At 34.4% G+C, this 23,628-nt stretch overlaps 2 protein-coding genes across 3 annotated transcripts; one reads left to right on the top strand and one right to left on the bottom strand.

The window, feature by feature from the left end:
• Positions 1-4,660: 4,660 nt before the first annotated feature.
• On the bottom strand, positions 4,661-14,113 carry LOC110449398 (voltage-dependent anion-selective channel protein 2-like). The gene is made up of 9 exons (XM_021496255.1): positions 14,008-14,113; positions 11,560-11,630; positions 10,660-10,794; positions 10,119-10,239; positions 9,416-9,526; positions 8,093-8,209; positions 7,472-7,622; positions 5,515-5,572; positions 4,661-5,277 (listed from the first exon to the last, which is right to left on the bottom strand). Exons 2-9 carry the CDS (start codon positions 11,621-11,623, stop codon positions 5,186-5,188), a joined length of 849 nt encoding a protein of 282 aa, XP_021351930.1. The 5' UTR covers positions 11,624-11,630; positions 14,008-14,113; the 3' UTR covers positions 4,661-5,185.
• Positions 14,114-14,292: 179 nt separating this feature from the next.
• Positions 14,293-23,290, top strand: LOC110449408 (sphingomyelin synthase-related protein 1-like). Of its 2 annotated transcripts, none has more exons than XM_021496274.1 (5): positions 14,293-14,391; positions 16,232-16,903; positions 18,185-18,302; positions 18,894-19,044; positions 20,809-23,290. In XM_021496274.1, exons 2-5 carry the CDS (start codon positions 16,245-16,247, stop codon positions 21,150-21,152), a joined length of 1,272 nt encoding a protein of 423 aa, XP_021351949.1. In that variant the 5' UTR covers positions 14,293-14,391; positions 16,232-16,244; the 3' UTR covers positions 21,153-23,290. The 2 variants fall into 2 exon arrangements, with proteins under 2 accessions (XP_021351949.1, XP_021351942.1); XM_021496267.1 differs by having other exon boundaries at positions 14,293-14,382.
• The last annotated feature ends 338 nt before the right edge of the window (positions 23,291-23,628 follow it).

The raw sequence follows: 23,628 nt of genomic DNA on the forward strand, positions 1-23,628 counted from the left end.
GCAAATAGTAAAGACGAAATATATCTCATTAACTTCCAGAATGAGTTGAAAAATGGAAAAGGCTTATTGATATTTCCTAGACCTACATTTTGCCGATTATGTTTGATATTATTTAGATTTATTTGAGAAAAAACATTGTTTAATACTGGTACTTCTCCTCCTCCGGCTATCTTTCTGTCAATTTACCCGTCTTTATTTTTTCTATTTCTTTGTTTCTCTTATCTGATTTTCATTCCTTTCTAATATAACATTACTAAACAGGAGGCCCATGGGCCTAAACGGTCACCTGAGTCCTACAGTATTAATTTTTTGTTGTTGAAATATGTACAAGTACAAAATAGTTAAGTATAACGTTAACTGAAGTTTGTCAGGACCATGAGCTGATCATTCCTAGACCGAGTTTCAGTTAAATCGGCCTATTAGAACTTGTTTTTAAGTTTGAAATAGTTTTTTTTCAAAATGGCGGCCGTATTGAATTTCTGATCGACCCGAAAAATAACAGCACTATGTCAGGACCATGAGTCAATCATTCCTACAAAGGTTCAGTTCAATCGGCCCAGTAGAACTTGACTTTAATTATGAAATAGTTTTTCAAAATGGCGGCCGTGGCGGCCATATTGGATTTCTGATCGACCCGAAAAATAACAACACTTTGTCAGGACCATGAGTCGAACAAATTCCTACAAAGTTTCAGTTCAATCGGCCCAGTAGAACTTGACTAAGTTTGAAATAGCTTTTCAAAATGGCGGCTGTGTCGGCCATATTGGATTTCTGATCGACCTGAAAAATAACAACACTTTGTCAGGACCATGAGTCGATCATTCCTACCAGGTTTCAGTTCAATCAGCCCAGCAGAACTTGACTTTAAGTTTGAAATAGTTTTTCAAAATGGCGACCATATTGGATTTCTGATCGACCCGAAAAATAACAACACTTGGCCAGGGAGATGTCAGTAACCCTCCCATGAAATATTAATGAAATCCCTTTGCCAGTATTTCAGCTTAAGTTGAAAATGTAAAATGTTAAAGGATGACGGACGAAGACGGATAGCAATAGGTCACTTGAGCTAAAGCTCAGGTGACCTAAAAATAAAATACCACTAACAAAAAGAGCAATATTTATTAGTATGAAAGTATGTGTGACAGTGGAATTAATTATGTTTAATGAAATATATATGTTATTGTAATGCAAAAAAAATAAAAAAATAAAACAAGAGGCCTATGGGCCTTAACGGTCACCCGAGTCCTACAGTATTTAATTTTGTTGTTGAAATATGTACCAATTTGAGTAAAAAAATAGTTAAGTATAATGGCAGCCAAATTATATTTTTGATTGACCCGAAAAATAACAATACTTTGTCAGGACCATGATTCGATCATTCCTACAAAGTTTCAGTTCAATCGGCCAAGTAGAACTTTACTTTAAGTTTGAACTAGTTTTTAAAAATGGCGGCCGTGGCGGCCATATTGGATTTCTGATCGACCCGAAAAATAACAACACTTTGTCAGGACCATGAGTCGATCTTTCCTACAAAGTTTCAGTTCAATCGGCCCAGTCAAACTTGACTTTTAGTTTGAAATAGTTTTTCAAAATGGCGACCACGGCGGCCATATTGGATTTCTGATCGACCAGAAAAAAATAACAACACTTTGTCAGGACTATGGGTAGATCATTCCTACCAACTTTCATTTCAATCTGCCCAGCAGAACTTGACTTTAAGTTTGAAATAGTTTTTCAAAATGGCGGCCATATTGGATTTCTGATTGACCCGAAAAATAACAACACTTTGTCAGGACCATGAGTCGATCATTCCTACCAACTTTCAGTTCAATCGGCCCAGCAGAACTTGACCTTAAGTTTGAAATGTAAAATGCTAAAGCTCAGGTGACCTAAAAACTTAAAATCGGTGCATTGCATTGGATTTGTAGTTGTGAGACATCAATGAAAGCAAATCAGCCAATTTGACCCCTTTATCCCAGGCAGGCTCCTTTAACATTTATCTATCCCCCTTAGCAAAGCATGCTATCAGTACAATTTGGATGACGTTTGATAATATCCAGATGACGATTCCACTATACACTTTTGTAACTGGAGTGATCTCCCCTTAATTTCTATCTGTATTTACTGTATCAAAAGGGACTTGGCAACGGTATACGGTTAAAACGGCCGCACTGCAGTAACGGCCCCACTCTATATATAGTATAGTATATACTGTATAGTACTGCAAGTACTATAAGTGCGTAATACAGGTACATAACTTGATATTAAGTTAATAAAGTTACATGCACTTTCAAGAAATAAAGATATGTACATGTACAGATAAAAACATTATAATTGTGTTTGTGTTTTCATTGATAGTTGACCCTCCTCAGTCTCAAATACCTTTGCAATGGTGTTTTCTATTTCAGTGTTTAATTTAATTTAATTATTTAGAGAAAAGAATTAATTAAAAAACTTATTGAATAGCATTTGAAAAAAATAGTTACAATATTAACTAATAATAATTTAGATATGGGAGGAGGGTCTTTGTTGTTTTAACAGAGTACCTCGGATTGACTCAATTAAAACAACAATTAACGGGATTGGTCAGAGGGTGTAATAAATTGGACGAATGTGTAGCAAAATCTTCACGTATCATTTGAATTTGAATAAGACTTTCAACCATGAGACCAGCATTGATGACCTGTTTTGAGTGCGACAGTGTTATCTGCACTGCAGTGCGATTGCTGTAGTAGATGGCATCATAGAACGTGTGGTACCGGTAAGTGATATAATTGTCTTATAATTATTATGTTCATATATATATATACGTCCCGTTATACTTATCTTATAATTATTATGTTCATTTATATATACGTCCCGTTATACTTATCTTATAATTATTATTTGGTCGATATACAAATTTACGTGCTAGCACGTTAACGTTACGATTAAAATGATATTTTTTACCCCAACAGACGAGTATTGCGGACCCACCCTCAGTCACTCCGGCATCGACAAATCCTGCCTCGAACCTTGACTCCACTTACATCGTCCATGAGGTAAGAAATAAATAGCGGTTTTTCGGTAACATATCGAGTGTTTTTGGATATAAGATATATAATAAGATATAATATAAGAGATGAATGGAGTTAAACTATATAGTAGTATTTCATTTCTTCCATTTCATAGCCTCCAGTGTTGTAAGTGTCCAACCTCCCGATGTCGCCACCACCACCACGAAGGAGTCTGGACCAGCCTCCCACCCTGGAGTTGTCGGTACTTCCAGCCCCACACGCAGACTCAACATTCATTAGGCCGATGAATTGGAATATCACAAGGTATTTATAAAATAGAGCGCAATGTCATAATTATACTCATCCGAACATGTATGAACTAATAAATCTAGACAACAATATATGAACTTATATTTCCAATCAACAACATCAAATCTATTTATTTTTCAGAAGTTTTGGTTTGTCCCCCGTACGCCATGACGCCAACCAGACATTTGAGGTCGCAGCAGCCGAAGAGATCGCGGTAACTTTATCTGTTACAGGTTGGCACCATAGATTGAACGGCAAAGCAGGACGGGCCAATTTGCCGTTCTACATCCTGGTTCCCCTGCTCCTGAAGGAAGGCTCACTGGTCAGCATCCGGATGAGACTGGTGTCCGAGTCATCACTCCAAAGACACCAGAGGACGACCTACCGCCGAATCCAGGGGAAGGTAGCGGAGCTGTGGGACCAAGATGCCATCTCCACCTCGGCGTTCCTGAAGAGGGTTGGGCACGTCTATGCCCCGAGAGCGACGGTTGAGCAGCAGCAGGGTATCATATAATGTGAACAGTTTTTACAGATTTGGACATTTATGGTTTGATAATTAGAAACATTCAGTTTGGACAATTTTTATAGTGAAATTTCGGTAGTAACTTCGGCAAACTAAATTCGTGTGGCTCTTACAGAGGGAGCCTCCACGTGGCAAGAGCTGGACAACAACAATGTATGCATTGGTGGCTGACACCCTCTAATTATATTGACTAAACATAAATAACAATTATCTTATTGGAAACAAATTGAATGCTAGCTTAATTTAAAATCCAATCAAATTGTATATCACGATTTAAAAAGTAGGGCCGTTTTTACAGTAGGGCCGTTTTAACTAGGGCCGTTTTTACACTGCGGCCGTTTTGACCTGGATTCAGCCACCACTAGGGAATAGTTTTATGGAATTTTCCTCGCAAAAGGGGTAGAAATTACCCTATTTTCGATGAAACTTCCCCATTCCGGTAGGATTTCCCCATTCCGGTAGGATTTCCCCATTCCCGGTAGGACTTCCCCTTTTCTGNAGACAACAGCAATGTATGCATTGTTGGCTGACACCCTCGATTTAAATTCACTAAACATAACTAACAAGTATCTTATTGGAAATAAATTGAATGCTAGCTTAATTTAAAATCCAATCAAATTGTATATCACGATTTAAAAAGTAGGGCCGTTTTTACAATAGGGCCGTTTTAACTAGGGCCGTTTTTACACTGCGGCCGTTTTGACCTGGATTCCTTGGCAACTGATTGCTGGTGATTAGTTACTCTACTGGTCAGAGCAACTTTTTGTACTTGTACCTCAACATTACAAAATTTCTGTTTCAACATTGCAAGGAACATAAAACACAAACTATGTTTTACACATCACATAATTCTTTAATTAAGATACATATTTGTACATTAATTTACCAGCACTGAAATGTTTTGATAAGCTCTCAGGGACAAATTCTCTGACACATCTAACCTGCGTTATGTCGAATGAAGGTTTCTCGATTGGTGGACAGTGGGAAAACAGCTTGTTTGCTATGCAACGAATGTAACCTAATGGAAACAGCAAACAAGAAATAAATCTAAGTACAAATCAATATCTGATTGATCATGTCATTTTCTTGAAATCCACAATCAATTCAAAGTGGGTGGCAAAGTGAACATCAAATCCGTCTTCAGTCTCTGCATGCACCAAACTCTGCCATGCTTATGCTGTCGGCAGTGTCAACACTGGGAATACTAGATAAAGATGAGGTGAAGACTGGACCCTCACCAGACTAGCAAATGTTTAATATGTTGTGTCTCCTCTCCTGGTTAAACACTGATGATGAATGAATTGCTTTGCATCCAAAGGTTTTATATTATATCACTAACCACTTGGACATGTAACATTTAGGCATCAAATTCAAGACCCATTCCGACCTTGTGACCACCTTGGTTGAAATTCTTGCCCTCAACCAATGAAGAAAGGTTCAGCTTTACACCTGAAATTATAAACAATACTGTCTCAATAAAACTCTCATTAAAGTAGTAAATATTCAGTTCGCCCTGCCCTGATTTACAAGGACAATCTTGATATCAATCAATTCATTCAGAAATGTATCATTTTAGGTAGATAATCAGTTTAGATGCCCTTACAATTAACTCACTGGCCAATTTAGAGAATGTGACTTAATGATTGATCAATCTACAAGCATGACATGGGGAACCAAAACACTTACCTTTCCTAATGTTTTGAGTGTAGCCCATTCCGATTTGGAAAGCATTATTTACTTTCAACTGCAAAAGAAAACACATCTTCATCACAATAGATCTCGTAATAAATTGACAAGGCATTTTGCAATCAATAGAAATCCTGTATGCACTCCATAGTTACAACCATCATGGCTGTAGCATCCTGTTTGCATGCTCTTTCAATATCGACATACCAAACACTGCAATAACTAAGATTTTCTAAATACTGTAATACTACCCTAAACCCCCTTCATGGTCCTGACAATGCTTACATATAAATGACATAATTTAGCTGCAATTTAATTTGACATAAACATAATTAATCATTAATTATACCTGGAAATAATAGAGAGGTACCATGGCCATATATGCAGTTTATTATAAATGAATGGTAATGTGTGAGAGTAATATTATAATGTTTATGCATAATGATATATTTGCATTGTTATAAACTTGGGAAAGAAAATACTACCCTAAAACACTGTTAAACTTGTATGATATCAAGCATGATTTAATGTCATACAGGTACGTCTTTTTTTATCTTTATGGAATCTTTCCTTCATTTTTGTTAGTGAAATGTTGTTGCAGTCACACAAAACTTGCTCACAAGAATAACCATGGCTAAATTACCCTTAGTGTGAATACTGTTAACCAGGTTTTTTTAATCAAAGCAATTGCAGTTTGATTAATTAATGAAAACAAAATTAAAAGAAAGGAGTAACAAATTGACAGTAATGTGTGTAGATAACCAAGTGAGTTACAACTATTAAAGGGACAATTTAGTGAAGTAAGTTTTTTTTTATAACCATGCCACAAAATTCTTAATGATTTATAGTTTGATAATACTTATGAGCAATTCATGTCTTATTTGCGATGTACTGTGTGAATTCAAGAATGTGTTGTGTAAAATCTCATAACTGATATTGTGTTGTCGGTTGACAGCGTAGTGCTGAACATGTTAACTCGTCACTGAAAAGCCCGGATATTGCACTATTTTGGTTGTAGCTATTAATATCACCAGCTGTCACAAAAGATAAAACTGACCACACTAGACGTTGGCTTCAAGTCATGTCATTATCAACTATGTAGACTTTCGTTGGGATATACATTTTCAATATCGACTCTATTTTCAGGTTGCCATTTGACTAAATTATTTAAAATAGCTCCTTTAAACAGACTATTGTTGCATGTTGATTTCAGTCAACCCATGGTTTTATCCCACCCACCAAGAACAACAATATTTATTGAGGATGTTTATACTTGTTCTTAGTTGCTTTGAAAAAAGTTAATATGCTGCAATTGTTTTTATACATATTCTCCGATCATTTTAAGGATGATTATGCGTTGGTTGTGAAATCAACCTATTGTAAATTGGAGTCTGTGGCTTTGTAATATGGAAAATCATGTTGAAAACCCCCCCAGACTATTTTACCAAAATTGACCAGCCTAAAGTTTCAAATATAAAGTTAAACTATCTTTCTTTAAAATTGATTTTTACCTTAAAATGTTAGATGAAGAATTATCATTTTAAAACAAGAACTAATTAATGTGCAAATTCTTAAATGTTATATTCCCCATTTTCAGGACAACGTAGCTGTGGTGCTTACTGTAGTGTAGTACATGCCAATATTTTTAGGGATATACCGCATAGATAGCGAATTAACCAATCAGAAGTGTGTAGCTTCAATTACGAATGTCTGAATCTACAAGCATCAAATTGGCAATTAAACTAAATTAAACAATTTTTAAGAGTTGATCTACAGAATTTAAAAGTGAGAGACAGATGCAACAAAGTAATATCCCTCACTTTCTTTCAAAGCAGGGGTAAAAAAGAGCAATCCCTTTGTTTTTCTTACAAAGGAGGGGTAAAAAAGAGCAATCCCTTTGTTTTTCTAACATGCAAGCAAACCATTAAATCTAAATTATTCAATATTTTTTCCTTACATTGACATAAGCATCTTTGTCTAATGTGTATTTTGCCGCCAAACCAAGCCGTGTTGAGCTATTTCCAGCAGACCAGGACAAATTTACACCAGTCTGCAGCTTGTCGTTCACTTTGTTATAAACAGAGCCTCCAAATTCGGCGCCATCATTTCTGGTGAAGTGAAATAAAACATTATTGCATTAGTAACAAAAGAATTTCTGAAAATTCCCATCATCGGGTGCAGCCTTCATGGGCTCTTCTGTTTGGCAAGTGTAAAAAGAACCACAATCTCTTTTTACGTGAGCACTGAATGGAATAACTGGTATCAACACTTTGATTTCAATAAATTATACTATTAATAAATATGATTAAGTTTATTTTTTTCAGCATGTTCAAAGTGCAAATAAAGCATGATCAAATATTACTTAGCAAAAACAACTGCATATTATTATATCATATGTCCTAATATAATATTGACTTAAGGAAACAAATTGTGGAAATAAATACATGTTCAACTTGCAATAAAATGGAATTACACTATTAAAGCAATATATCAACATCGCTTCTTAAAAACAACATCAGAAACATTACACTGACCACATAATGTAGCACATGATACGTCAAGGCAGTGTTATACTTACATATTGCAATGGAGTGTCATATCATCTGAAGAATATCCAAAAGCAAAGTTGTTCTTGGAAAGCTTGGACTTGGAGGTATCAAAGGACATTTGGTAGCCAGCCAGAAAGTTGTTATACCTGTTGGATAATCAACATGAAGATACTGAAACATATCTTTCAGAAACCTACTCTTACCAATCATCATGTTTAGCTAGATTTTTTTTAAAAAGTTAAAACAGTTAAAGAAAAACAATACTGTAGAAAATCTACATGCTAGGTTGCAAATCATTAGAAATTAAATAGCCAAAAAATAATTGCCTTTCCTCCCCAACCACTCATGTATGTACTGATTGCAATAGTCCTCTTCACTAGCAATGGTAGGCGACAAAGGCCAAACAAAAAATATTTGGTGTTTCCAGTCACCCTACATACCCTGATTTTTTTGTGGTAAAAAAAATACCTACCTACTTACCCTAAATTTTTCCAACATATTACGGGAGACACACATAATTTTTTTGTCTGGCCTAAGTGTTCCAGCTTCCAGCAGAGGGAACATTTATACTCTCTCTATATACATATATATAATTCAATCTTATTATCAGATGTTTTTACTTTTACTATCGAACATTTGTAATATGCTCCGTTTCTTTTTCCATATATTTCATCGACACATTTAATGCAAGTACATTGATGTAATCTTTTTAAGACATTGCAATTTCTAGACGTCCGCATTATGTGTACTTTTTACGACATCCTTAGTATGTGTATTCCATTTACGACATCAAAATTAATTTTTCAAGCGCCTGAAGAGCCCCAAGATGGGCTAAAGCCCTAGTGATTATACTAGATTTCGTGTTTTGTTTTATTTATACATATATATATATTTATCACATAATGTACCAAGTTATCCAGTGAATATACCCATGTCATATTTTCTTTTACATGTAATATGACCTTTCAGCCATGTGATTGGTGGTAAGTTTCAATTGTTTAAATTGGGACGTCGCACCTAGGACAAGTCCATGACATCACAGACTTACGCACTAGAGTCAAAATGGCGGCATTTTACATTTCAAAGTTATATGAAAATTGTTGTTTTACAAAAATGCCACAAAGTTTGATCATGTGATAAAAAGGATCATACACTCGTTTTCATTTCATATGAAACTTGTCACAATTTTTTCATTTTAGCTTCACACACTCGCTAATTGAAAATTTTGTAAGACTTGTTTGAAACTCATGTAAGATCCTATATATATATATATATATATATGCAACTACAGTGTACGATGATCATGAGTGTGAGTGGAACACACTTTTCGCCAATTTTCACTTACTGCTTACCCAACTACTGCTGCACCATGAACTGTTGGACCCGCAAAGTCAAAGTCAACATCACAACTTGCATTTAAGTAATCCATCTTGTAGGCAGTCTTAATTTTTCCATTCTTCTTACTGAAAATCAATATCAACAAATATTTCTAAATCTGAAAGTAATTTGTTTGAATATCCAACTTTTAAGTACAGTATGGCATTTCTACCATATGCATACATTTAAACAACCAGGACAAAAACTAAAGCTTAATCAAAAAGAAAAACTTCAATTTAAAAGGGTAAATAACTTTTACGACTCATACAGGAATGTCTTGGGAGTCACATAAAAAATTATATGTCAAACAATGGGCGAAGGAAATTTTAACCAAACGTAACCATTCATCCCAAATATGGCAACGCCTCCTATTTTAATTTTTGGATTACTGCGACACAATTTTTCCTAAAGCCAAAGGCAAGCCTGTCTACATCATATTTCTTTTCATAACACAAGGCTTTTCTCCTACTATTTTGGAATCTTTGCATTTGGAATTGAGAAATTTGACTGCAGTACTTACAATTAGATTTTTTTAGAATTGTGCTAAAAATTGTTTCTTATGACCAAATAAAACCAAATATTTCAGCATCTTACTTATGAAACATTATTTCATTATAATGCAATATTGTCATCAAGCAAGAAATCAAAACTTGTATGTCAATAATTAACTGTGTTTACCCTGTCTGTGGTGCAAACGAAGATTCAAAGGCCAATTTAAGACCCTTGCAAAGCTGATCTTCAATAGTGATTTCTGTGGCAAGAACATTGTCAGTATTCCACTTTTCTACAAATGTCAGTCCTACAAGAAATAAAAGACATATTAAAGGAAACAAAATCAGCTATTTTTTATGGGGGAAATGAGATGAATGTTACAATCACTTGTGTAGACAATCAATGTTCTAACAAACAATGGCACTTTACTGTGAATTATAAGCGAGCACCCCCTCCGGTCCCCACCACTCTCAAAACATATCAATTTATATATTCATCACTAAATAAGTCTGAAGATTTTGCATCTATTTCTTTTTAACCAAAGAATGATAAATTCATCAAAATATAATGTTTTTACTTGTCAGATTCCATATATGTGGTGCTGTTAATGTCAAGCAGAAATGGAATTAACCGTTGGTCTGCTGGCCCTAGAATTTCATCAGATTTAAATCATAAAATAAATCTTTATTGTCAGTCAATAACTCATTATTTTTTTCTGTTAACCTACCATGCTCGGAAAGCTTGTACTTTGTTTCTAAGCTTCCAGAGACTTTTCCAGAATCATGGCTTGAGCTTCCTTTTGTTGTGAATTCAACTCCACTGCTAGATTTCGTTTTACATTCAAGTTTGTACAGTCCAAAATCTGAAGAAATAAAAACAGAAAATGTAAAATATGAATAATTAGTCTAAAACACATATTTTTATTAGATTATTTGCGTTTTTCTGGGATGCTGTATTTATGTCAAATGTATTATTTTTTTGTCTCGGACAGTGAGAAAACAAATATAATGGGATAGACTATAAATGTGCAAATGAACCATACACACTATGATAGAAGAAATATGGATTTATACTAATGATAAATGACACACTGAAATGGTTGTGGAACGATGGAAAATTTAAAGAAAAATGGAACCAAGACTGATTGATGTGGTAGTATTTTAGTTGCAAATGGGTGAATTTTTAAACTGAGATAGGAAAAAAAGCTGAAACAGGTGAAAATAATACCAAAATTGGGGAGGGGAGCTGGCCCAAAAAGGCCTTCACAATTCTTTTTCATTTTTTTAAATAAAAGAGGAATGCAATATATATATACCCAGATGAATATTTGGTCTAATTTAGTCCCCCCCCCCCCCCCCCCCCCCCAATTTTCTAAACATTGCATTCTGGTACAATTGATGTCATTAGGGTTTAAGTTTATTTGATGATGGATGACCAAGTTCACTAGCCTAAATATTGATGTCAGGGGAAACCCCTTGTTGTATTGCATATTGTTCAAAGTAGAAAATTTGAGGGCCTGTAATTTAGTGTAAAAAATAATATGCAGCACGTTATTTTTTTCCCATTCTGATTATGGATATCACCTCAAAATTCTGTTACACAAGAACTTCTGCATAATACTACTTACTGTAACCTTTGTCAGAAAGGTCTTTCGCAGATTTTCCAAGGTCACTGTATGATGGTGGTGCCATTTTGAAGCTATAATGAGAAAAACAAATATAACAATACAATTTGTTTCCCCCTTTCAATATTTACTAGTCTTGAACAACACATTAGATGAGGATAATCTGACCACAAGAGCTGAAGAAAATAAGTTAACACTTTCACCACTGTAGACCATCATAGACTTGTCCATATATATCAATGCATGGTAGAATCTAATAAGATTACATAGGGGTGAAAGGTTAATTCATAAGTACATCCCTAATTGAAAATCCAATGTAGGGAGACAGTATCACAATTTCCGCATATTCTAATGTTTAATATTAATCTGATAAATATTTTATGTTTATTATTGACAGAACAGTATGTTTTTCAATATTAAAGTATTTCAAAGCAATCCAGGCATTAATTCAGTTGTTTTTTAATCAATGAGTCACATGTGTCCATTATTCTTTACTTCAGGAAACCGGCTACCTATTTCACTACTGTTAAGTTTTTCAAGAATGATAACTCTTACATGCAATTACTATGTGTATACATATGGTTTTATTATAAAACGTCAATTTTTAATCGTTTATAGATAATCAATTTTACACAATTTCCGCATTTATGAAATTGATATACATTAATGCAATACTAATCTGTCAATAACCTTTTAATTGACATTATTTGGCATAAAATTATGTTTTCATTTTTTTTTTTTCAAAATTCACTCCTTTTTACATAAATTTCAATGTAAAATCCTTTAAATTCTGACAACCTATTTACTTATTTTTTTGTGGCAGAAAACTTTTCTTTACTTCAAATGAATATAACTACAAAATTTGAAGTCACATTTGAACTCTTCCAAATCAAGGTTGGATTAGTCCATTATGAAATTTCAGGGGTGAATGAGTTAAATGACCTAGCTGTTAATAGAATGTAAAGCAAAAAAAACCCAAAGTAAAACCAAACAATAATTGTGTGATAATTCACAAATTGCGCAAAAGAAACACATGAACTTGCTTAATTCAATTTTTACACAAGCAAAATCCAGAACAGTCTCTGGGTCCAATTTAGCAGATTATAATACGCTTACAGTGACTCAGTGAGACGCTTGCATAGTAAGCAAATCAATGCCTTCTGTCACGCTAACCTGAGCGAGAATATTTCAGACGATTGAATCATGCCGCTTTCAAAACAACAATCGCTATTTAAAATAAGGTTCGCAAGACGTTCTCATCCTCCCGAACCTAGTTCAAAATTCAAGTTTACACTCCTCCACTTTCGAGAGGTAGGCTTAGGGGTAAAAAAACACACCACATGTTCAAAAGTTATCTAGAGCACTGCAAATCTGTCTTCCATTTGATACCTTTACTTTCATCTGACATCAATTCAATTGCTTCCTACCTGTACTACTACAAGAATGTCTTCATGAATAAAAGGGCACATTTTTATCATAATTTTTTTAACAAATAAACTGCTGTCAGATGTTTGTTTTGGCGACCACATTACTTCTAACCAATCATATAATGGACACAACAGACAGTCACGTACAGACAAGCCCATACCTAGGACTGATTACAACTATCAGGGGATATGAAGTGGAAAGAACATATAGCAAGTACCACAAAAAAGGCAAGTTCTACCCAAGGCTTCCTAAGACGCAACCTACAACACTGCCCCAGGGAATGTAGAAAGACCGCATACATTGCTCTTGTCAGATCCATCTTGGGTCTGATCCAAAATTATGTACCTTATATACATGATAACACTTACTTTTACTTCGCAATAAACCACTCTCACTGAAAAAGCAATTCACTGAACAGTAATTCATGTGGATCTAAATGACACATTTGGAAGGTCGACTCTCAATGACATTAGTATACGTAGAGGTGTGTCCATTTCTGGTCACTGAAAATATGGACCCGAAAGTATCTCTGCGTCTCGTTTAAATACAAAAACAAAGAATATGTCTCTTTAAAAACATGACCATAACGCTCTAAATATTGCGTGGTTGTACTATGTCAGTGTCCACAACTATGATATTAAACATCAGACACCATTGTAAACATTTTCAAAAGCAGTCAAGGTCACCTGTAGTCGTGTAAGATAGCTACTTAAAGCTAGACATTTGCATCATTTTGCTTAGCGGAAAAAATGCATCACACACTGTCTTTCATTCTTGTCATAACATCACAACTGATCAATCAAAAGATGATGGCAAACGAGATGAACGAACACGTGCAAGACAGCGACTAAACATTCTGCTATTATTTTGTTCAACAGACACCAAGTTTTGTTTTGCAAAGGTACTTATTTTTTTCTGAAATACTCGAGAACTACGATTGCAAACAGAAATCAAATCATACACCAATGAACAAAAAGCAAAAAAATCCCACAGAAAATTATTTTCAAGACTATGCTTCCTCACCTTTTCCTTGACTGCTGTAATGTCGGAGAGACTTGCAAGCTGAAGGTCACTACGTCATTTCCGTTTCAGGGGGTCCCATATAATTTTAACGGACTGATTATTATGATCTTGATATTTAATAATGTTTAATGGAATTGCTCAGAAACGGTATGAGAAAATAAAGATATCTGCCCAATAAGATAAAAAATAATGTTCGCTGAATGAAATTGACATTTTTTACGTAATACTTGTTTTCCCATCATGCATTTCACTTTCTAATTCCTCTAATTCCGCTTCCACTGTAAACATGCGTGGCTAACTGCCTATTCCTGGTTCGAAGTACAACACTTGAAGACACTTGTAGATGGTTATGACAGAAAGGAGGAAGATAACTTGGTGCTGAAAGTACGAAACAATGATATTTGTACCGATAAATGTTTAATTGAATATTTAAAGTTCATAAGAGTACACACGAAGTTGATATAATTAGCGTGAATTAAGACTGACAGATGATTCATGTAGTCATGACACTAAACAGGATCTTGAGGATGAGAAAAACTTCACATGTGTAAACAAATATTGCTGCATTTGGTCACTGTTTATTGTCACAGGTTTATTAGGAAATGGTGTAGAAAGTGAAAGTAAAATACATTAGTGCTTATAAAACAGACAGTTTTTATTTCACATCTGATGTTATTGACAATAAATAAAAAATAAATGTTGTGAAGTTGTCTTTTACCAAATATTTTTAATGATATATATGTAACAAGTAGTTAAATGCAATGACTGGACCAGCATTTCAACCCAGAAACTTCAAACTTAAGATGGATGATCCATGACCTATAATAATAAATAAATAATAATAATGTTCATTCAGTACAACTAGTACATGCACGACACATATAAAGATATACAAGACTTGGATAAGATATAAGGTGCATGAAGGTAAAAACTAGTCTTACACCAACAGGATTAAAAAAAAGTGTTTAGGATAAATAGAAAGCAAATATACATTATGTACATCATAGCACTATAATATCTGGATAGGATAATATAAACTGAGCACTATATATATTACAGATAAAAATGTGTTATTAAAATTAGCACTATTTCACTAGATTGCACCCAAATTAGAAATTTGGTAAATTAAAAATGACAGACTAGAAGTGTAGGGACATTGCCATTATTCCGCAGGACAGCCCATACAGATATGTAATATCTAAATTCCAATGGGCACCTTGACTTATTTACGATTTGTTCATTCAAACACATTTTATTGAAATCAAACTGTCAAAGGGATTGGGCACAAGTTCTTGCGACTTACTAGGCCCTCTCCAACGGCAATTGTACAAATGAAGGCCACTATGATTTGTTGAAAGAAAAAAAAAAGAATCAAAGAGTTAATCGAGAGGTTATATTACATTTAGAAATAAAAGTCAGCAGTTTGTTTACAGTTGTTTTCCGGGTCCTGAATCAACCATGTCTTCCTGATTACAACACATCAAAGATGCAGATTAATCATCTCTTTATACAAGACGCACAGACTGTATTAACTACAAATGTATGCAATTTACAGAAATTTCAAATCTGATATAGACTTAATTAACCTGTTGTCCGATTCTTTGGTCAATACAGTATTGACCAAAGAATCGGACAACAGGCTAAGCCTATATCAGATTTAAAATTCATTATTATACTGTACTATTATCTGATTTAATATATACAACTTACATGTTTGTATTATAGATGTACAATGTATTGCCAATTAAAAAAAAAATGAATTGAATTGAAAATTTTATAACTGATTGATCCAGAATGACCCTGAAATCCATCTCAAACCAATTCTGTGCCGTAACTGTATTTTGATATATTGATTCTATTCTCTAATATTGTTTTTCAGTACATGTAAGTTTAAATACATGTTTAACTTTAACCTGCCGATAAAAGGTAATGCTCATATCTTACAGTTTCTTGAAATTGTATCATATTTGCTATGTACTCAAAACTAAGTGGTGTTTGGCACATTGGTGTTTGTAGTACAATTGTACCTACATTGCAATTTACGGAATATATCAATATCTTTTCTTCACAATGTACATTGATCAGCTAATCTGAATACCATACATTTTTTAACAGCTGACCAGAAATGTATAAACAATTGCGTTTCATACAATGAAGATGTATTGCAGTCTGTACTTTTAAAATTAATTTGTAAAACATCAAACAATTTTTTATTGATTTTCAGAAACTTAGTCACAATGGCAGATGCAGAAACATGGACCTGTGATCAAGTTGCACAATGGTTGGAACAGAATCAGTTCAGCCAGTACATGGAGTTGTTTTGTGTGGTGCACAAAATTGATGGAAAGGCTTTGTTGACACTAAGTGAAACAGACCTGCGCCAGCCTCCTCTCCAATTATTAGTTCTTGGAGATATCAAACGTTTAATTTTATGTATTCATGATTTACAATCAGAAAGTGATTCCGCCTTCTCTATGGGACACCATGGAAAAAGAAAGTTTAGAATTAATAAATCCTTTACATCACCATCAAAGACGAGGAGAAGAACAAACATCCATTACTCAGATAGTGAAGATTCTGAATCAGAAAATGATAGGGAATACTTACATGAAGAAGGTTTCCAGCCAGAAAGGAGCCCTCGACAATCAAAACATTTAGACTCAGAAATATGGAAGACAATACTTGGTTTCCTTTATGCATTTACAGTATTTTTGGTGACTTCATTTGTAATGGTTGTGGTTCATGATCGAGTCCCTGACACAGACAAGTATCCTCCCCTTCCTGACATATTCTTAGACAACATACCTTATACTCCATGGGCGTTTGAAGCATGTGAAATCATAGCTGTCTGTCTTGGAACAATTTGGAGTATTGTGCTGGTGTTCCATAAGCACAGGTAAGTCAATACTTGTATTCAGTTGATGCTTGAAGAGGGGGAGGGGTCATATTTTTATTGAGTTCTGCCCTTTTTTTGCCGAAAAAGTGCATTGTGTAGTAGTTTAGTAAATGCAAGAACTATTTTTATTTTAATTTTAATTATTTTTTCTCAAATTTTGTACAGTAATGCTAGAAGCAATGTAATGTTCAACATTTATGGGTTTTTCTGTCAAGTTCGCATTTCAGAAGTTTACGTGCATTTTTGGCGGGGTTATACTTCTTTTATTGCCAAATAAGGGAATTGTGAAGTAAATGTAAGAACTTTTTTATTTTTTAATCAATTCCTTTCAAATTTTGTACGTCAATGCTAGGAGCAAAAATGTTCAACGTTCATGTATATTACAGTTTTTTCTGTCGAGTTTCAACTTTCCACGTTTCGGCATATCCTTTTACGCAATAACTAAAGCCAAAACACTTTTCTTACTAAAAGTGCTGATCATGAGCAGGCGACACATCCACTCCCTTTGAATTCTTGTTGTCATTATTTTTTCTTGTTTATATGTAATTACATGATAACTCAAACAATTGTTCTCTGATTTTTATTTAACTACTTGGTTGTTTCATTACCTAAACGCTTTGTATGAGTTCTTAAATTATGATATTTAAACACTATTCGGCAAAGTATATGCCCCTGTTTGATTACCAAATAAGGGAAACTTTTTAATTATTTGTTTAATTCCTTTTCAAATTCAGTATGGTAAAATACAAAAACCAAACATGTTTAACATATATAACAGGTTTTATTATAGAGTTGTTTCCCTTTAAGCACAAAATTTAAAAAACCTCAATATTTAAGTAGGTATTGTTGTTTTGTGTCTATTGGGGTCAGTTTTGGTACACTGTTATCGTAGATATTTACATAGCTACTGAACAAACAATTAAGGTAACTTGAAGTTTATTTACTGTATCCTATATTTGTAAGTCTACAAAGTATGAGACACTTACTGCATCCAATATTTTAAAGTCTATAAAACATTTATATACTATATCCATTTTTATATAAGTATAAATAGTGCTTACAGCATCGGCATTTGTTAAGTCTGTAACACATTTACTGCATCCAATATTAACAAAAGGGTCAGGACAAGAAAATAAATAAAATGCTACATAAATATGGTGTTTTGACTGTGGATTTGCTGACAAAATGATGTGTATGTAAAGCACTTAAGCAGAGGAATGTTTTAAGATATTTACCTGAGGAGTGTGTTTCTGGTTTGATTTTGCTGTGTTCTATTTTTAGATTTATTTTGCTGAGGAGAGTGTTCTCCATCATCGGTACAGTTTACCTCCTACGTTGCATCACCATGCTGATAACATCTCTGTCCGTGCCTAGCCCACATCTTAAGTGTGAAGGAAAGGTAAGAAAACAAAAACCTATGTATAGTTTACCTCCTACGCTGTATCACAATGCTGATAACATCTCTGTCTGTGCCTAGCCCACATCTTAAGTGTGAAGGAAAGGTAAGAAAACAAAACCTATCTACAGTTTACCTCCTACGCTGTATCACGATGCTGATAACATCTCTGTCTGTGCCTAGCCCACATCTTAAGTGTGAAAGGTAAGAAAACAAAAACCTATGTACAATTTAATTAAGCAATGTGAAATAATATAACATTTTCAAGATTCACAGTAAACTAAAACTATATCAAATATGTGGTTGAAAGGCTACATGTAAAATGAGTTATAGCAAAGTTAAAAAAGTAATACACATAGTTTGATGTCCATCCCATAATTTCTATATAACTGAAAATTAAATTGGATGTAACATTTTCTAGATAACCCTGATTAATATGTCTGAGAAATTTTTGTGAAGCTGGAATATTTATTTTTGTTGGACTGATTATTAGATTAACAAGGAATGGAATAACAAAACCTGCATCTAGATTCAACATTTTGTGTTGTTTTGTTTACAAAATGTTTTTGATTTTAATCGTGTCCCCCATTACAGATGTATGGTGACATTTGGGCAAAGGCACAACGTACGATGGAGATCTGGATGGGGATGGGCATGTCTTTGTCCGGAGTGCGGACGTGTGGGGACTACATGTTCAGTGGACATACTGTCTGTATTACACTGCTCAACTTCTTCATTACAGAATGTAAGTACATTATATATTGCCACCAACCCATAGGTGTGGAAACAGGCGTGACTGACTGCCACATATCCAAACAAATTCAGAAATCTGTCGGATATGTCCAAACTATTAAAAGTATTATGCAAATATTTTCACACATATTTTGTGTCTTTATGTCTTACAGACACCTTTAACTCTCTGTTCTGGAGTATCTGGATGATCTTATATAGTGGTGCTTCATTTTAATTATAAAGGATCAAGAGTATAAGAGATGTCAAAATACATGGGGTTACCCTGTACCTATGTTAGGTTGTAAGGAGTGGGGTCAAAATGGTGGAATTGGAAAATTTGCTTTATTAAACAAAATCTTTTCCTCAAATACTAGGCAGGTTTTAACCAAATGGTAGTGGTTACATGCAAACACTGGTGTCGTGACTACCAGTTCCTAAATTTCCTCAGATTTGGGCAAAATAAATTAAGATATCTCTGAATATAAAACTGAATAAGTTTTTACTGTAATTCATTGTATAATACCGATATATATGGTTCTTGAAATTAAGATGTGTTCCAAAATCTAAGGAAATGAAGAAATTTGATTTGTAGTCACCAGTGATAGCCCATTGGGGTTGAAAGTTACCCAAATTAAGTGGCTAATATTCTTTGAGGCTCTCCTCCCAAACTTTATTCAGATTTCATCCTCATTCCTGAAAAAGCCAAATGAGTGATTCAAGGCCACATCGATAAGTGTAATTTCCAGTAAAAACATTTGGTGCTGTAATCTTCCAATTACTACTATAACATTCATATTTAACACTGAGTAAACCAAAAGTAACTTCCAAGCATAGATAATAAAATATCAGAACATTACAGAAGAAAAAGGCACTATTTATCCCTATTCTAGGTAGATATATGTGACTGGGGCTATCATTTAGTGATCACTGAGTAATATGAAAATCTTATTGCCAAGCCAAAGGTGGTAAACAGTGATCAGATGACACCTGCAGTGGCTGGAAGGGTTCTTTCCTAGAATAATGTCTTTTAGTCAAGTTAAAATGGTTAATTCTATTTCATTTGAGATGTAACACAACATTTGATTGGTCAAGCAAAATATTTGCGACAATATTACCACGACGTACTGTTCAAAAATTTCTCATTTGCATATGAGGCCCGTATTGCACATGTTAATGACGTCAGTGACCCAACTGACCCTGACAAGTCATGAAATTGATCATTCATGACGTCACGAACAATAGTGTGACCTTGAGAAGGTCCACGTCATTCCGCCTCACGTTGAATATTCCTGACATTACCAATCCACAGCAGACTGACCCATAATTTAAAATCACGTTTCTTTTGGTGGTTTTGGCTGAGTTGAATAAGAACGAGGACAACCCTCCTGTATTTTGAGATTTTCGGCAGTACAAATTTCAATTTTAGCGCTCTGCGTAGCCAGTAAAACTCAATTTGACACAGTATAATCACGACATACCGACGCAAATTTCAAAATACATCGGGGTTATCCCCTAAATATAAGATATAATGATTAGAGGATGACCGTACCTTTGGTCGCTACTGTGGGTGTTTGTGATATTTTGTTGGGTGGCTTTAGGTACTGTCACTTGAATGTAATAGTTATATATTACAGGTGCACAAAAATGAGCCATGCCAGGATCTTACAAAATAATTCATTATACATTTATATAGATACCATGTGTAATTGAGGATGTAAGAATAAATGTTTGTAAGAACAGCCCAACCTTTATGAAGTGAATTTTGTTTTGTCTTCAGACACGCCGCACCATGGAAAGTACTGCTCTTACTACCTACACACACTTACATGGGTGGCCAATATGTTTGGCCTTTTCTTCATTCTGGCTGCCCACGAACACTATTCCATTGATGTTTTCATCGCCTTCTACATCTCCTCCAGGCTTTTCCTCTACTACCATGTCCTTGCCAACAACCGTTCTCTCATGCTGCGTGACAAAAATCGAAGACGTATCTGGTTTCCACTTTTTTCATTCTTTGAGTCCAAGTGTGATGGCATTGTGCCCAATGAATTTGAATGGCCATTCCCAAGCTTTGAAACCATTTCAGCATTTTTTAGGAAGCCATCAGTTAAAAAATTGTGACTTTATTTCTGTATTTGAATTGTGCCTGTGACTTGTATTGTCACTGTATAACAGTATATAACGAATTCATTTTAGACTTTTAGAAATGATAATGCTATCTTTATTTATTAGTAACCCGTATTTTACGCTTACATAGAAGTAAAAGAAACCTAAACTAACAAAACTTTGTTCCAAGTTACATCAAGACATCATAATTCTCAGAGTTTTGGTTTAAACTGAAATCATGGATAAAATGTTCTTTTCTGATTTATAATTTAGCTTCTAGTATAAACTAATTGTGAAAGGATGCTCTGTAAAGGTCATTATACATTTGTATTTGATGATTCTAGGTAGAATAAAAACAAGCCGTCACTTGTTAAGGACCTCTTTGCTCACAGAATAAAAGTGATTTGCAGTACATTACAATGATATTTACACATCCATGCTATGTTAAACATTTCCTTTATGTTCCTTTTATATGAAACAAGAAAATGTTCTGTTTGACTTGAAGTGAAAAATCTTTTAATGAACACATATTTTCTTAATTGAATCTTGTAAATCCTGAGTTTAGTTTGGTTCAGTGTAAAACAGATATGTGTCAAGGCCAGACCCAATTTACATTGTATGCCCGCATGTAGTCTGTGATATGTCAGAGTGAAGTTGTTTTGGCACTGCATCTATTTAGTACTGTGAAAAGTTATAAACCCCTTACAAAGGTGTTTGTATGTTTGTTTGTTTGTATTTATGTCCTATTAGCTATGGTCATATAAGGACGTTACAGGTTTCGGTGGTGAAAGAAAACCCGAGTGCCCAGAGAAAAATCGCCAACCTGCGACCAGTACTTGGCCAGTACACAAGAGTGTTTTTATTAGATATATATGCAATTTGCGATTAGGCCATATAAAGAAATGTTTCTGGTAATGTTTGAAAATGTAGTATAGGTAGCCATTGTAAGTGGGTATATCTTTGATGTTATTGTTCTGTGAACATATATATATAACTTAAACACTGCTTGTTCAAATAAACATACAGTCCTTAAGAGTGATGATCAAACACATAGTTGCTAATGTAAGTAATGCTGTTTGCCTTAATAAGAGGTACCTCAGAACTCATGGAAACTGGACCAGCTTGAAATAGTTCATATTTGATATTTGATATATGGGAAATTATTGGACAATTTAGTCTCTTATTGAGTACCAGGTACTAGCAACTTTGCCCTGTTCAAATGTTTTTTGTTTCAGTATAAGTTCCCTATAATACTCCTGTCAATTTCCAAAACTAAACATGTTTCTAAAGCATTTGCGACCTACTTGTCCCTGCCTTCATAGAAAGTGGGATTATGAGTGATAATCGATACTCTTTTCAGTAGGTACATGTAGACAATGGATATAAAAAATAATTGTAGTAAAAACAATTGTGTTTTACTTTTACACTATTTCCCAACCAGTGAAGGCGTTTTATATTTGCTTAATGCTTATCTGCCCATCAGTGTGAGAATCAATGAACACATATATCACACTGGAAATGCACCCCACTAACATGATCTTAACTGTGATGCTAAAGACAATTATTCTTCATGTACTGTCAAAATAAAACAAAAAGGACTTTGAGTACATGTAGCACTTTTGCTGTTCAACTGTTGTTTTTAAATTTTTCACTATTGGGAAATAAAAACACTATTCAGATATCTTAGCTTATACCATTTTCATTGTATCAAATTTCTAAGACACTCATGTATCGGACCCTATATGGTAAGAAGTGTATATAAGTCCATACCGTATATAAACTATACAAGAGTTATTTAGTGTTTGTAGCATATGGAAAATAACAGTAATTTTACGTAACCGAAGCTTATTACACTTGTGTGATTTGAAAATGTTGGCAATTGGCAAATTAAGGCTAGACATTTCTGTTGTACAAAAATACTGGTACGTGTTTGTTTAGCACTGTTTAATATTTTGTTTATACTATTTACTAAATGTACCAAATCGCAAAACGCGGCGAACGATTGTTAAATCGCACAGTTGTGCTTACCATGTGTGGACGGTGTGCACATGATATATGCACAATGTGCGTACACTATTTTTGGTACGTTTTTCGGTCACACTGTGTTTTTTTAGGTCACCTGAGACAAAGTCTCAAGTGACCTATTGCGATCGCCTTTTGTCCGGCGTGCGTCCGTAAACAATTTACATTTTTGACTTCTCCTCCAAAACCACTGAACCAATTTCAATGAAATTTTGCAGGAACCTTCCATGGACAAAGGTCAACGAAAATAGTTGCCGGTTTAGTCCCAAGCCCCCACGGGCCTGAGGGGCGGGGCCAAAAAGGGTCAAATTGACTAAAATTTCAAAAATCTTCTTCTCAAGACCCAGATATGGTAGAATCAAATACTCTTCATAGATGGAAGGGTCTTAAGGTGCTTTATCAAAATTGTGAATTTCTTGACCCTGGGGTCTCACGTTTTCCCCTGGGGAGGGGGTAAACTTTACTATAG

Source organism: Mizuhopecten yessoensis, unplaced genomic scaffold, assembly GCF_002113885.1.
Source record: "Mizuhopecten yessoensis strain PY_sf001 unplaced genomic scaffold, ASM211388v2 scaffold445, whole genome shotgun sequence".
NCBI classification, from domain to species: Eukaryota; Metazoa; Mollusca; class Bivalvia; order Pectinida; family Pectinidae; genus Mizuhopecten; species Mizuhopecten yessoensis.

What these genes read in the sequence shown, in the direction of transcription:
- LOC110449408 (XM_021496274.1), top strand. Translation starts at nt 16,245, where the DNA reads ATGGCAGATGCAGAAACATGGACCTGTGATCAAGTTGCACAATGGTTG. An exon ending in CTGGTGTTCCATAAGCACAG is followed by an intron (nt 16,904 to 18,184) that starts GTAAGTCAATAC and finishes TTCTATTTTTAG; the next exon opens with ATTTATTTTGCTGAGGAGAG. An exon ending in ATCTTAAGTGTGAAGGAAAG is followed by an intron (nt 18,303 to 18,893) that starts GTAAGAAAACAA and finishes CCCCCATTACAG; the next exon opens with ATGTATGGTGACATTTGGGC.
- LOC110449398 (XM_021496255.1), bottom strand. Translation starts at nt 11,623, where the DNA reads ATGGCACCACCATCATACAGTGACCTTGGAAAATCTGCGAAAGACCTT. An exon ending in CCTTTCTGACAAAGGTTACA is followed by an intron (nt 10,795 to 11,559) that starts GTAAGTAGTATT and finishes TTATTTCTTCAG; the next exon opens with ATTTTGGACTGTACAAACTT. An exon ending in ACAAAGATGCTTATGTCAAT is followed by an intron (nt 5,573 to 7,471) that starts GTAAGGAAAAAA and finishes TTTCTTTTGCAG; the next exon opens with TTGAAAGTAAATAATGCTTT.